The 15,188-nt window shown below is 46.7% G+C and overlaps 1 protein-coding gene across 3 annotated transcripts in view; it reads left to right on the top strand.

Annotated features, from left to right (window-relative positions):
• Positions 1-15,188, top strand: part of veph1 (ventricular zone expressed PH domain-containing 1) — a 294,852-nt gene that overhangs the window by 187,693 nt on the left and 91,971 nt on the right. For all 3 annotated transcript variants that reach the window (XM_034168109.1, XM_034168110.1, XM_034168111.1), the window contains one exon: positions 4,872-5,083. In XM_034168109.1, the coding sequence (XP_034024000.1) occupies positions 4,872-5,083 (212 nt within the window). The remainder of the gene's footprint in view (positions 1-4,871; positions 5,084-15,188) is intronic.

Here is a 15,188-nt window from a genome sequence, read left to right as displayed (position 1 = left end):
TAAACAGCTAACAGATACAGAAAAACACTGCTGTGCTCCGGAACAGGAAGTGATACAATACTGCAGTGAGAGCCAACCACCAGTAGAGGCAAGCAAGAGCCAAACAGCCAAAACAGTAAAATATAATGATTAGAGTTGGCAAATTACAATACCATCTCAAGTTATGTCGAAAATTTCATAGATCTTCCAGGGGGTCATAAGTGACCCAGCACAAGTTTGGATTATACTTGTCACATGGATCAGCCAATCCTTGCAAAATTCTATAAAGAAATGCAGGACAAATAGATTGACAGATTCGTGGTAAGAAACTTTTTTCTGATTAAAATTAGAAAAATGGCACACAAAAATATGCATGGGGTCATAAATGTCCCCACTCATTTGTTTGAGAGTGAAAGTAGGCATTTATCTTTTTCAGATGAAGTTTTAGTCCGGCCATTAAATGAGGCAGGTCCCTATTCAAGATCAGGTATTTAATCAAGGAAATATGTCAACCTAATTGGTGCTGGGGATTCCCCGTAGATTGTTCAGTGTCTCCTGACTGTAACTAATCTGTTACATACATATAATGGATTTTGTCTGTTTTATACATATAGCGGATGTCAATTACAATGGACAACATTCCCTGTTCCACAGTTTTACTGTACATATAGGATCTCCTGCGTTGACCCCAAGTGAAAAATGGAGAAGCCAAAAGAACTAAAAGAAAAAAGTAAACTTTAATACCCCTGGTTTGTGCCATATTTTTGCACTAGTTTTCTTTCTCCCAAAATGGTGCTGCCCCTGGGATGGCCCAAGTCGGTTAGGGGTCTGCCTTCACTTAATGGAGTATTTAGGAGATCAGGTGGTTGGCGCAACATGAGGAGGAAGAAGTGGTGCAGGAGGTGCATAAATACTTCACCTCAGGGAACTGTCATGCATGGATGCTGCTGCCGTTCATGCACTTTAGTATTGTGTGTATAAATCTTTCTTCACCAGAAGAACTCTCACTTCTGAGTTTGTCATCTAAATAGTCATCTATCAATTGCTGTTACACCTGTCCCTTAACTCTCAGAGGTCCATTGGCTCGCTGGAGAGTCCAAATTTTTGAAAATTTTCAAATCTTGTATGTATATTCAGGTGGTCCCGAAAAACAAACTTCAACTTTTTCAAGGTGCTTCTTCATTTTTTTTGTTCCTTTAGTGGTAAAAATAAATTTGGTGAAATTTTATGAGATTTGATTAGTTCATTAGTGGCATGAGTGGCAGATTTTGTTACATCTGCCTTATGTCACATTTTCAAGGCATTCATTGTCAACATGGACTTCCTCATCAAGGACCCCTCAGAGTGGGAGGATGACCCATCATTCCTGTCGTCACAGCAGGTCCTGGATAACATTGGTGTTGTCAATGATTTTGCTGAGCGAGGAGTTGCACTTATCCAGGATTACAATCAGATCCTCATGAAGGATGAACAGCAGCACCAATACCTGCTACAAGTGGTTGAGTGGCATCAACGGCGAAGAAAATCGGAACCAAAACGCCACTCCCCATGACAGCGACATGTAATAATTTTTTATCTCGCCTGTATGGTCAGCTAAACGAGAAAGGATTGTTTTTTCAATTTATATTTCATTTGTGAACAGGTGCATTACTATTGCTGGTTTGCACTAATATGCTCACCCATTGCAATTTCCAACACGCGTGCAGCAGTGGTTAGAATACTCACACACACACACACACACACACACACACTCATCTTCAACCGCTTAGTCCAACCAAGGGTCGCGGGGGGCTGGAGCCTATCCCAGCAGTCATAGAGCGCGAGGCGGGGTACACCCAGGATAGGACGCCAGACTGTTGCAGGGCCACAAACAGACAAACAAACACATTCACACCCACTCGCACACCTATGGACAATTTAAAGATTCCAATCCACCTAACCCGCATGTCTTTGGATGTGGGAGGAAACCGGAGCACCCGGAGGAAACCCACGCAAACACGGGGAGAACATAGAAACTCCACACAGAAAGGCCACAGGTGGGAATTGAACCCATGACCTTCTCGCTGTGAGGCAACAGTGCTAGTGGTTAAAATAGTCATATCAAAATAAAATTTTGTACAAAACATTTTCTCATGAAGATGAACACTTTTGTCAGGAAGTACCTGAAGAAAGTCACATTTTTATTTTTGGCATACTGTAGAGGACCGCCCTAATGTATATACATTTTTATCATGTGAACGTGCTGTTTGGTGTTAGAAATAGGTTTACCAAAGTCTTTAGGTCACAAAAGTAGTGTTTCATATATATACACACACACACACAATTATGCTTCCTGCTTTATACCATGCTATAGATCAGGGGTGGGCAATCATGTGCCATGAAGGGCCGAAACACTTTAGGTTTTCCTTTCTACCAATCACCTCAGCAGGTGATTTCATTAACGATCAGGTGTCTCAGCAGGTGATTTCATTGACTATCAGGTGTTTATGTTCAGAGGACAAGCTCATCAGCACCCACCTGCTGAGGTGACTGGTTGCAAGGAAAACCTGCACTGTCTCGGCCCTCGTTGCCCACCCCTGCTATAGATGATCGAAGATGGGGCTCCTAGTCTTTCTGCTTTGTGATGTCAGTAAGTTCAACCTAATTGTGACATCCCAACTACCTTGAATTAAGTGCATACAGGCTAAACGGGGAAAGAATCATAATTCTCACCAGCTTTGTCTGTTGGTTGGCAGAAGTTTGTTTGCACTGTTTGAGTTCCCCTTTTGTTTTCTTTTCCTGTTATAAAGTGTGGAAAAGTTTCAATTTGACAATAAAAGCCTGAAATTTGGTGCACAGCTGGTACACATCTTAGAAAGATTGTGTAGTTACAACCTGCACCCCAGGACAGACTCCTCTTTCATTCATGTGTTGGATGTCAGGAACTCTTAAGTACCTATTTGGCATGTTTCTACAAAATAAAATTAAGTCCTGCCTTTCTTTGAACTCTCAGCATTCACATAGAAATTTTATATCCTACAGTCATACATGTGAAACATGTTTAATGTGTGCTGTGACTCTGTTCTTTTGTCCTCATTACGCAGCACACTTTGTTCATAATTCTGTCATCCAACATCCAGCCACAGGCGTTCTGTTGATCAGACTTCCTTCCAAGTGGGTTCTTTTATTCAGTTTAGTGAGCTTTCTTTTTGCCTTAAAATATATTTTTCTGCTCTGCTCTGACTGTGATTTTCAGTCTGTGTGGATTACGTTACCGTTTAACGTTGAATGATTTTTATTAAAGTGACAGTATGTATGATTTAGGGGTGTTCATTTGCAGAAGTGGAATGCAGCACTGGTAGCCATCTGTTCATTGCAGCCCAGTCTCACGCCATTTTGTGATGGCATCACGAAACGGGAATGTAAATTCATTCTGTGACAGTATCACAAAATGAGGAGTGACGGGGCAGGGTCTGTGGGGGCTATGATTAAGATTAGGGGAAGGGAGCGGGTTAGGTTATGGATAGAGGAAGGGGTAGGATTAGAAATAGTAAAATAAAATAAAAAATGCTTCATGAAAATGTGTCATTTCTTGATGAGCGCATGGAAAAAAAACATTGCCTACAAAGTAGTAGAGAAGCTTGAATCTTCGACTGGACTGGGTTAGTTGACACGAGGACGTTTCACTTCAAATCACAGAAGCTTCCTCAGCTAAAATTCTTGCTCTGGTAGTCTGACTTCTGTCTGACCCTTGTCGAGAAGAACAAACAGAAGCCACAAAAGCTGGAGTTTTAAACCTAACCAGACGCCCCCTACCAAGAGGCAGACTGCTATTGGCTAGTGACTAAACAATTGCTTTAATTAGCACCTATTGTGCTCTTGTTAGCATCCTCCTAATGACAGGGTAGCTGTCCCTCCTAACGATGGGACTGACGCCTCTCCTGATGGCGTGAATGACTCATTACCATGAACAAAGGACTGAAACTGCTTTGATCTGAGTACCCCATTGTAAACAGGGGACAAAGCGTGTCTCAGACCCCCTCCCCGGTTAAGGCTGGGTTTCAGCTGTTTCACATAGAATGCCTCCTGGACAACTGAGAGCCTACACAGAAACATTGCCTACAAACTGATTTTTCAGAAGCTTAGAAGAAGCCCTTCATTTTATTGCTCCATCACTGATACAGCAGCCCATAAGTAACAGATTTAATACGTATTCACATTTTGCCATGCAGCGTTTAAGAAAGATAACAAAGAAATTTTTTTTGCATTCTTTTGTATTTGAAATGGCATGAACAAATTAAAATGTGTGAAATACCAAGTGTTCCAATACTTTTGGAGGGCACAGTATATCTCAACACCCAAGAAGCCTAGATGGGTGATCAAAAAACATATATAGAGCAGCTCATATTTGTGTTTGTTTGGTATAAATGACTTCATAATGACCTCAAACAGAAGTCATATGATGAATTCATACATAGTCAAGTCACCATTACAGACATACAATATGTATATTTACTTGTACATTTATATTGTTATGCATCAACCGTCTGTTCTGTTTTAAAGTTAAAGTTTTTTCCATTAGTTATTACTTGGATTTTGTTGTAAATTTGTATTTTCAGTTTCATTATCCTTTGATGTGCTATTGCACATTGCTGTGTGCAGAATGTATGTGCAGTGTGGACCATGTTTGTGAGTTTATGAAAAGCCACTTCTAATAGGATTTTGACCTTGAAATTTTTTTCCAAGGTAAAATTTTGCAAAATTGGAAACTAGTGTTGGAGGTTTGCACTCTGAGTGCGGTGCTCTAGTTCATCCTGTGGTTCTCCTTATTGTGTCTCTTATTTACTTCCCGACTAGCTTCCTGTGCTTTACAGATTATAACACCAGCTAACATCTCTCTGATGTCTCCTCAGACTCATGCTCACAGCTCTTTGGTATACCTGGTGTCTCTGTTGGGCAGCATGGAGCACAGCTTCCACCACACCGTGCTCCTGGAGGTCAGAGCTCTGGCAGATCATTACCCAAATCTGCTGGGTGGCTGCAATAAAGACATTTACAGGATGAGCAATTCCTTCACTGCTGTGGCCAGACTTCTGGGGAGACGACTGGAGGAGCGTGCCACCAGGTTAGCAGAGACAAAAATAAACAGAATGCCAGACATGCTTTGTGTTTTCAAACCTTGACAAATGCTTGGTAAATAAAAGGTAAAATTTGAAAGAATTCAACATACTCTGGTTTCAGTGGACTTGCTCTCTTTATAAGCAAACGTCTTAATGGTCACGACCAATGTTGCCACAGTAACTTTGAAAAGTTGCTTTATTAGTTACTTTATACAGTTACTTCATTAGCAGCTGTGGACACCTTGTCGTCGTCAAATCTAACTAAAATAACTAAATAACAAAATACCTAATCAGAAAAGTAACTATTAGTTACTTTTCTGATTAGCTGTTTTGCTGACTACTCAGTCTTAAGAGTAACCAAGTTAGATTACTAGTTACCTTGTTAGTTACAATCAGCAGCTGACAACAAGCTGTCCGCAGCTGCTAATGAAGTAACTGTATAAATAACTAAAAAAAGTAACTAATAAAGTAACTTTTCAAAGTAACTGTGGCAACACTGGTCACGACATGTCAAAACACTTAATTACCCCCACTACTCTTCCATTGGACTGAACAGTTAAAACGTGCTGTTTTTAATTGTTCGGAGTCAATGTAGAATGAAGAATTTTTTTATTTTAGTACCAATTACTTGAACTTGAATAATTTCAAATACACTCCTTCTATTTTGCAAACACATTTTAAGTATGTCTCTTTGTATCTATGTGAGTTAGTTGGGGTGTAATCGATCACAAAACTCACAGTTCTGAACGATGGTGGTTTTTAGTCAAGGACTGAATCATGTTTCTGATTAGCAAAAAAAAAGACACATTTCATTTTTAAAAAAGAACTTACAAAACAATGAAAACAATAAATTTTTGCCCGTAGTCCTGAATTAAAATATAGTTTCCAATGTTCAAATAACAATTTAAAATCTAATAATTGTGATATTAAAAAGCAATATGAACATTATTAGTCTATAAAAAATAGCCTTTGTCAACTTCATTAAAAGTAATCACGGTACAATATCAAAGAAATAAAGCAGAACTAAGTTGATAAGTTCAGATGTTTTTTTTCATGGCCGTGTCTATACTGTGTGATGAAAAGGTAACAACAACAACAATAACTGTATTTATATTGCACTTTCAGGATAAATATATTAGTCCTCCTAGGCAGACATGCAACTAAGAAAAGTACTTTTCTTTCCTGGAGCTCAGTGGTCTCCCAGCCTTCCAGTCAGGATGGTACAGCAAAGACTCACTGATCTGAATGATCTCAGTGAGATAAGTGCAAACATTCCACCCTGAATGTTGTGAAAGTGTAAGTACACGGACCCACAACAGGGGGCGCAAATGAACGGACAATGGAATAGGTCAAATAACACACTTTACTGTTGTGAATATGCACAACAAGTACAACAGATTACAATAATAGACAAAGTCAAATTCACACAGGTGTCGTGTGGGCAGGCTCGAAGATAGGAGACGCCTCTCCAAAGTAGAACCGGAACCACACGGTTTCCTCCGCCACCAGACCCCGGGAATACTGGAGCCGCCAAGTCCCGAACTCCCAGGTGGCCACTGCCTCCGCGTGTCGGACCTGGTACTGCTGGCGAGGAACAAAGGACAATTAAAGGAGGGCGCGGTCGCACCCAGGAATCCAAACGGCAGGTAAGTTACCTCCACCTCTCGTTGGAAAATACTCAGAGCAAAACACAAAAGTCACAAAGATCACTGTTAAACAGTCAGCTGAGCACGTTACCTTCTCAGTAGAAACGATATCTCGGCGATGAGGTGGAGATGCCGTCCTGCTGATATACCCCTGCAGATCCGATGATTGATGACAGCTGTCGCAGGTGATGGGTGACAGCTGTCACTCTGGCTGCTCCTGCAAGGCGGCAGCGCCCTCTAGTGCCTGGAGCCCGCACTCCAGGCAGTGCGCCCTCTGGTGGTGGTGGGCCAGCAGTACCTCCTCTTCATTGGCCCACACAACAGGACCCCCCCCTCAACGGGCGCCTCCTGGCGCCCGACCAGGCTTGTCCAGGTGGCGGCGGTAGAAGTCGGCCAGGAGGGCCGGGTCCAGGATGAAGCTCTTCTTCACCCAGGAGCGTTCTTCGGGGCCGTACCCCTCCCAGTCCACCAAATACTGGAAGCCCCGGCCCATCCGTCGGACATCCAAAAGCCGGCGCACAGTCCAAGCCGGCTCGCCATCGATGATCCGGGCAGGAGGTGGTGCCGGACCCGGAGTACAGAGGGGTGAGGTGTGATGTGGTTTGATCCTTGACACGTGAAACACGGGATGGATCCGCAGTGAGGCCGGAAGCTGAAGCCTCACTGCGGCGGGACTGATGACCTTGAGGATTTTAAAGGGACCTATGTACCGTTCCTGTAGTTTCGGGGAGGCTACTTGGAGTGGAATGTCCTTGGTTGACAACCACACCTCCTGCCCTGGACGATACGTAGTGGCCGGGGTCCGCTGACGGTCTGCATGGGCCTTTGCCCTCATCCGGGCCTTCAGCAAAGCAGAACGGGTGGCTCGCCACACCTGACGGCACTTCCGCAGGTGGGCCTGGACCGAGGGCACACCGAACTCTCCCTCAACCACCGGAAACAACGGGGGCTGATACCCTAGACATACCTCAAAAGGGGAGAGGCCGGTGGCTGACGACACTTGGCTGTTGTGGGCATACTCGATCCAGGCCAGATGGGTACTCCAGGCCGCCGGGTGCGCGGCTGTCACGCAACGCAGGGTCTGCTCCATCTCTTGGTTGGCCCGTTCTGCTTGCCCGTTGGTTTGGGGATGATACCCAGATGAGAGACTGACCATGGCCCCCAGTTCCCGGCAGAAGCTCCTCCAGACGTGCGAGGAGAACTGGGGACCGCGATCGGAGACGATGTCTGTTGGGATCCCATGCAGCCGGACGACGTGGTGGACCAGGAGGTCCGCTGTCTCCTGGGCCGTTGGGAGCTTCGGGAGGGCCACGAAGTGGGCCGCCTTGGAGAATCGGTCCACTATCGTGAGGATGACGGTGTTGCCCTGGGACGGCGGGAGGCCCGTGACAAAATCCAGGCCGATGTGAGACCAGGGGCGATGAGGCACGGGCAGCGGCTGTAGCAATCCCGATACCTTGCGATGGTCGGCCTTGCCCCTGGCGCAGGTGGTACAGGCCTGGATATAATCCCGGACGTCGGCCTCCAGGGACGCCCACCAGAAGCGCTGCCGGACAACTGCCACGGTTCTTCGCACCCCTGGATGACAGGAGAGCTTAGAGCCGTGACAGAAGTCCAGGACTGCAGCCCTAGCTTCTGGTGGGACGTAAAGTCTATTCTTCGGCCCGGTTCCGGGGTCCGGGCTTCGTGCCAGGGCCTCCCGGACGGTTCTCTCTACGTCCCAGGTGAGGGTGGCCACGATAGTGGACTCCGGGATGATGGGTTCCGGTGGATCCGACAACTCCGTTTTGACTTCGTCTTCATGTACCCGGGACAAGGCATCCGATCTCTGGTTTTTGGTCCCGGGACGGTAGGTGATCCGGAAGTCAAAACGGCCGAAGAACAGTGACCAGCGGGCTTGCCTGGGGTTCAGCCGCTTGGTGGTCCTGATATACTCCAGGTTCCAGTGGTCAGTGAAAACCGTGAATGGCACGGACGTTCCCTCCAACAGATGTCTCCACTCTTCAAGGGCCTCTTTCACCGCAAGGAGCTCTCGATTGCTGACGTCATAGTTCCGTTCGGCCGGGGTCAACCTGCGGGAAAAATAGGCACACGGGTGAAGGACCTTATCGGTCTTCCCGCTCTGGGAAAGCACAGCTCCTATCCCTGAGTCCGAGGCGTCCACTTCAACCACTAACTGGCGACTAGGATCGGGCTGCACCAGAACGGGTGCAGACGAGAAGCGCCGTTTCAACTCCTTGAACGCGGCATTGCAACGATCCGACCAGGTGAAGGGGACTTTTGGTGAGGTCAGGGCTGTCAGGGGGCTAACTACCTGACTGTAGCCCTTAATGAACCTCCTGTAGAAATTTGCAAAGCCGAGGAACTGTTGCAGCTTCCTACGGCTAGTGGGTTGGGGCCAGTCTCTCACCGCCGCAACCTTGGCCGGATCAGGAGCGACGGAGTTGGGGGAGATGATAAACCCCAGGAAGGACAAAGATGTGCGGTGAAACTCACACTTCTCGCCCTTCACAAACAGCCGGTTCTCCAACAACCGCTGCAGGACCTGACGTACATGCCGGACATGAGTCTCAGGATCCGGAGAAAAGATGAGTATATCGTCTAGATATACGAAGACGAATCGGTGCAGGAAATCCCGCAGGACATCATTAACTAATGCTTGGAACGTCGCGGGGGCGTTTGTGAGGCCGAACGGCATGACCAGGTACTCAAAGTGACCTAATGGGGTGTTGAATGCCGTCTTCCATTCGTCTCCCTTCCGGATCCGAACCAGGTGATATGCATTTCTAAGATCCAGCTTAGTAAAGATTTTGGCTCCATGCAGGGGGGTGAACACGGAATCTAATAATGGCAACGGGTATCGGTTGCGAACCGTAATCTCATTCAGCCCCCTGTAATCAATACATGGATGAAGTCCGCCATCTTTCTTGCCCACAAAAAAGAAACCTGCCCCCATCGGGGAGGTGGAGTTCCGGATCAGCCCGGCAGCTAATGAGTCCCGGATGTAGGTCTCCATTGATTCGCGCTCAGGTCGTGAGAGGTTGTACAGCCTGCTGGACGGGAACTCAGCGCCTGGAACCAAATCAATGGCACAATCGTACGGACGGTGCGGGGGAAGGGTGAGTGCCAGATCCTTGCTGAAGACGTCAGCAAGATCGTGGTACTCAACCGGCACTGCCGTCAGATTGGGATGGACTTTGACCTCCTCCTTAGCCTGGGAACCGGGAGGAACCGAGGATCCTAAACACACCCGATGGCAGGTTTCGCTCCACTGAACCACCACCCCAGACGGCCAATCGATCTGGGGATTGTGCTTTAACATCCATGGGATGCCCAAAATCACGCGGGAGGTAGAAGGAGTTACAAAAAACTCAATCTCCTCCCGGTGGTTTCCAGACACCACCAGAGTTACTGGTGGTGTCTTGTGTGTGAGTAAAGGGAGGATGGTGCCATCTAGTGCCCGCACCTGCAATGGCGTAGGAAGCGCCACCAGAGGGAGCCCTACCTCCTTTGCCCATCTGCTGTCTAGCAGATTCCCTTCTGACCCCGTGTCCACCAGTGCTCGGGCTTGAAGGGTTAAATCCCCACTCAGGATTGTGACTGGGAGTCGTGTGGCAATTTGTGTGTGTCTCACTTGAATGTCTTGACCCCCCCTTAGCCCAGTCTCTAAGGGCGAGTGTTGACGTTTTGGCCGTTTGGGGCAGTCTCTCTGTGTGTGCTCTGTTGAGCTGCAGAGAAAACACTCTCCACGGATCAGCCTCCCCATTTTGGCCCTGTGCGTCTCCCTAACAACGTCAACAGGGGGAGCTGTCGCCCCACAAAGCGCTGCGGCTGTGGAGCGTGGGGAGGGCGGCCCCTTTTCGAACCCGGAAGGGAGAGGGGCAGTGCGTATCTGTTCACGTCCTTCGCCTCGCTCCCGACGGCGTTCCTCTAACCGATTGTCTAATCGTATAACGAGATCGATAAGCCCGTCTAAATCCTGCAGTTCGTCCTTAGCCACCAGGAGCTCCTTCAGGACCAACGACAGTCCGTTTACGAAGGCGGCGCGGAGGGCAGTGTTATTCCAGCCGGACCTCGCAGCCGCGATGCGGAAGTCGACTGCATAAGCAGCTGCGCTCCGGCGCCCCTGTCTCATTGACAGCAGCACGGCTGAAGCGGTCTCTCCTCTATTTGGTTGATCGAACACTGTTCTGAACTCCCTCACAAACCCATCATATGTCAGAAGGAGCCATGAATTTTGCTCCCAAAGCGCTGTAGCCCAAGCGCGTGCCTTGCCGCGAAGCAGATTAATCACATAAGCTATCTTGCTAGAATCAGTCGCATACATGACAGGACGTTGTGCGAAGACGAGCGAACACTGCATAAGGAAGTCCGCGCACGTCTCCGCACAACCTCCGTATGGCTCTGGAGGGCTTATGTATGCTTCCGGGGAAGGTGGGAGGGGTCGTTGAACGACCAGTGGAACGTCACTGTTACGCACAGGGTCGACAGGAGGGAGAGCCGCAGCAGCGCCCTGAGGGCGCACCTCCACCTGCGCGGCGAGAGCCTCCACTCTGCGGTTAAGGAGGACGTTCTGCTCGGTCATTAAATCCAACCGAGCCGTGAAAACGGTGAGGATCCGCTGCAACTCACCGATCATTCCTCCTGCGGGCGCCTGTGCGCCCTGTTCTTCCATTGGCCGTTCAACAGCCGGTTGACGCCCCTCGGGATCCATGACGTTGGCCGAGATATCCTGTTGTGAAAGTGTAAGTACACGGACCCACAACAGGGGGTGCAAATGAACGGACAATGGAATAGGTCAAATAACACACTTTACTGTTGTGAATATGCACAACAAGTACAACAGATTACAATAATAGACAAAGTCAAATTCACACAGGTGTCGTGTGGGCAGGCTTGAAGATAGGAGACGCCTCTCCAAAGTAGAACCGGAACCACACGGTTTCCTCCGCCACCAGACCCCGGGAATACTGGAGCCGCCAAGTCCCGAACTCCCAGGTGGCCACTGCCTCTGCGTGTCGGACCTGATACTGCTGGCGAGGAACAAAGGACAATTAAAGGAGGGCGCGTTCGGACCCAGGAATCCGAACGGCAGGTAAGTTACCTCCACCTCTCGTTGGAAAATACTCAGAGCAAAACACAAAAGTCACAAAGATCACTGTTAAACAGTCAGCTGAGCACGTTACCTTCTCAGTAGAAATGATATCTCGGCGATGAGGTGGAGATGCCGTCCTGCTGATATACCCCTGCAGATCCGATGATTGATGACAGCTGTCGCACGTGATGGGTGACAGCTGTCACTCTGGCTGCTCCTGCAAGGCGGCAGCGCCCTCTAGTGCCTGGAGCCCGCACTCCAGGCAGTGCACCCTCTGGTGGTGGTGGGCCAGCAGTACTTCCTCTTCAGCGGCCCACACAACACTGAATGCCTGATATTTCAGAGTAATTATTTCAGTGCTTGGACTCCAATGTGTGTTGAGCCTGTATCAGGGTACCTCGAGGAGAACAGGTGACAGATGCTGTCTGGTTTAGGGCCCCTTCACACATAGTACAAATGTGGTCAAATTGCACATGAAGTGCGCATGAAGCAGGAATTATATGCAATACCTGTAAAATCGTAGCTGCCTCCAACACCTCGTACACCTGTTGCTACAACTATTTGCACACACCAGCGGCTGAAAGACAGAGTGTGTGCTGTGAGAGCCCATCAAACCCTCTCACGGCAGGTGTCAGCCATATTCCAGCAGACACACATGAACATCTAAACACCGCTTGTTTGGCACTTGCAAAATGTGTGGCCATTTGCACGGCAACAGTCAGCAGACAATCACTTTCTAGCTGGATGTGAAATTTGTCTAAGTGCCCCATGAGTGTGGCTTTGCAAACAGACACAGGGACACGTTGGTGTGTGCACTGAACTGACAGGGGGTGTGTCCACTCACAGGAGCAGCTGTGGAGATCTGTGGTTCTGGATGTCCCAGCTGGAGAACACGTACCATGTTTGGACGGACATGAACTAACAATTGTCCACTGTGACATGCGTGTCTGCTTGCTGTCCATGGACATACATAAAAACATATATCACTGTTGCAATGGGCTGCATTGCAACAGCACGCACATTGACAGGCTACCCCAGGTGAAAGGGACGGTCAGATCATAACACGCAGCGGGTGATCTGAATGTCACGTCACCCACGTGAGCTCTGTTCCACATGAGGCGGTGTCTGTCCTGCGGCGCGCCGTCCACAAGACATGTGTCAGGCAGGACATGCACGCGGAGCCTGCTGGACACGCCGCCAGCAGATGTGGTCATGATAAGAGCACTCTGTTTCTCATTCATGTCATTTCATGACTGTACGTCTGTGACCATGGGTCATCTACAGTGGAACAGATGATTCATACTTGTATTGCCCGCTTGATAAGAGGGATTCAATAAAATGTGGTATTTTTATATGGTGTGTGGTTTTATTTTTTTTAAATACGTCCATGTCCTTCTTGATATCATGCATTTTCCTGCACCTTTTACAGGACAGCGATGGTAACTCAGTGGTAGTGTTTGTGGCTGGCAATCAGAGCTTTTGTAAATTGCAGGTTCGAATCCCATGGGTGGCATGTATTTTTTTTCCACAGCAGCTGCGTGATGTGGTTACACATGCTGCAGCTGCTCACACTGTGTTCCCACATGCACAAAACCATCGCAGCGGCATCGTTCACGCCTGCCCGTCAGCTCGATGTTTTCGTGGTTCGCTCATACGAGCTGTTCCGCTGTGATTCACCCTGATTTGTACTTATTCATACTATGTGTGAAGGGGCCCTTAAACATGTTCCCTTCACACGAAGGCAAAACTGAACTGCTCTTCCCTGCTCAGAAGTGCCTTGACTTCTCTGCAACTCTGCATCAAGATTTGTGCAACTATTACATTAAAAACAAATCATCATGACAATAAATCTGTATTTCACACCATTATTTAAACTTTGCAATTAATCCATGGTTCATATGCATACTGAACTGTGGAGGCAGTCTGTATTGGCCATGGATCAACTACGATCCCTTACACCAATATAATGTTAATCAGTCTCAGAAAGTGAATAATTTTAAAGAATAAAGTTACTTTCATGTTCAGTCCAATTAGAGTGAAACTCCTTTAAAATAAATAAATCTATACATTATTGAGCCCAAATGTTCGGTAAGTGTTGTCATGGATAAGTTAAAAAAATATATGGCTTAATTATTATTTATGGACCATTAAAGGAAAAACACTTTCTTGGGTTTTGTTTCCATACAACTGCTTTAATACAAATGAAAAACAGTATACTTAATAAAATTTGAAGGTTTTCAATTATACGTCAGAGCCTGAAGATAAATGGGTATGTGTGTAGGTTTGTGCACACGTAGTGCATGTTGCACGTCAAGTGGGACTCATCTGGCTGCTGTGTGGGAAACAGACATAGCACAAATAAGAACACTATGTGCAGGATTGGAGGCTTCCAATAGCTTTGCTTGGGGTATTCTGGAGAAAAGACTGAAGGAAAGAGGGATTGAGAGAAGCAGGGTAGTTTATTAGTGAAAGTGCAGGGGGTGAAGAGAGAAGAAAAACAACAACGGGGGCAGATGGAAGTCATCTTTCAGCACACAAGTGGAATGTTTGATGAAGTTCTAAAGAGCCACTTGTGGAAGAATGAAGTCAGGAACAGGTAGGGATGGTAGGAGCATAAAGAGAGAAGCCAGGCACTGTTTTACATGGGAACACAGTCAGAGGAGGAGAAAGTTAGATTTATTTGCTAATGGAAACAAAGGACTGCACAGGGTGTGAGAGAGAGTGTGGGGTGAGAGATGCAACAAGCCAGAGAAAGAGAGAGACAGAAAATACTAAATGAATGAATAATTTGTAAAATAATATGATAAATGACATTATTTTTTGGACTACAGTAGAAGTCACTTTTTTCACTAGTTTGAGAGGTCCTGCACCTTACTGTATACTCCAAAGTGACTGATATATCAAAAATTAGGGGTGTAACAGTACATTTTCAGTGCAGTAGAAACAAGAAACACAGCACTAAAGATATAGGCTAGTGTGTGACTGAATAGTTTTTTCAGATTGCTCCAAAATTTTCGACAATTTTTTTTTTTTTTTTTTTTTATGAATTATATGTTTCAAAAATAAATGTGACTTATATATGTTTGTTTTTTTTCCTCTTCATGATGCATTTTTTGACAGATGCATTCATCCATTTTCTATACCTGCTTACTCCAACTAAGGGTCATGGGAGGGCTGAAGTCCAGAAAATATAGGAAAGCTCAGCTCATAATGTCATGTTGTCATTCATTTCCCTCAGTAACAAACCAAAACCTCTTAATTTCTTGTCTTAACCTTTTTGATTGAACTCAATTTAAGTCAAATGTCAGATTTTATAGGAGGCGCAGTCCTTTTTTCCCCTGTGATGCTTTTTACTTCATAATATCACTT

Source organism: Thalassophryne amazonica, chromosome 4 (assembly GCF_902500255.1).
Source record: "Thalassophryne amazonica chromosome 4, fThaAma1.1, whole genome shotgun sequence".
Taxonomy (NCBI): Eukaryota; Metazoa; Chordata; class Actinopteri; order Batrachoidiformes; family Batrachoididae; genus Thalassophryne; species Thalassophryne amazonica.
This window is presented reverse-complemented; position numbering and strand designations above follow the sequence as displayed.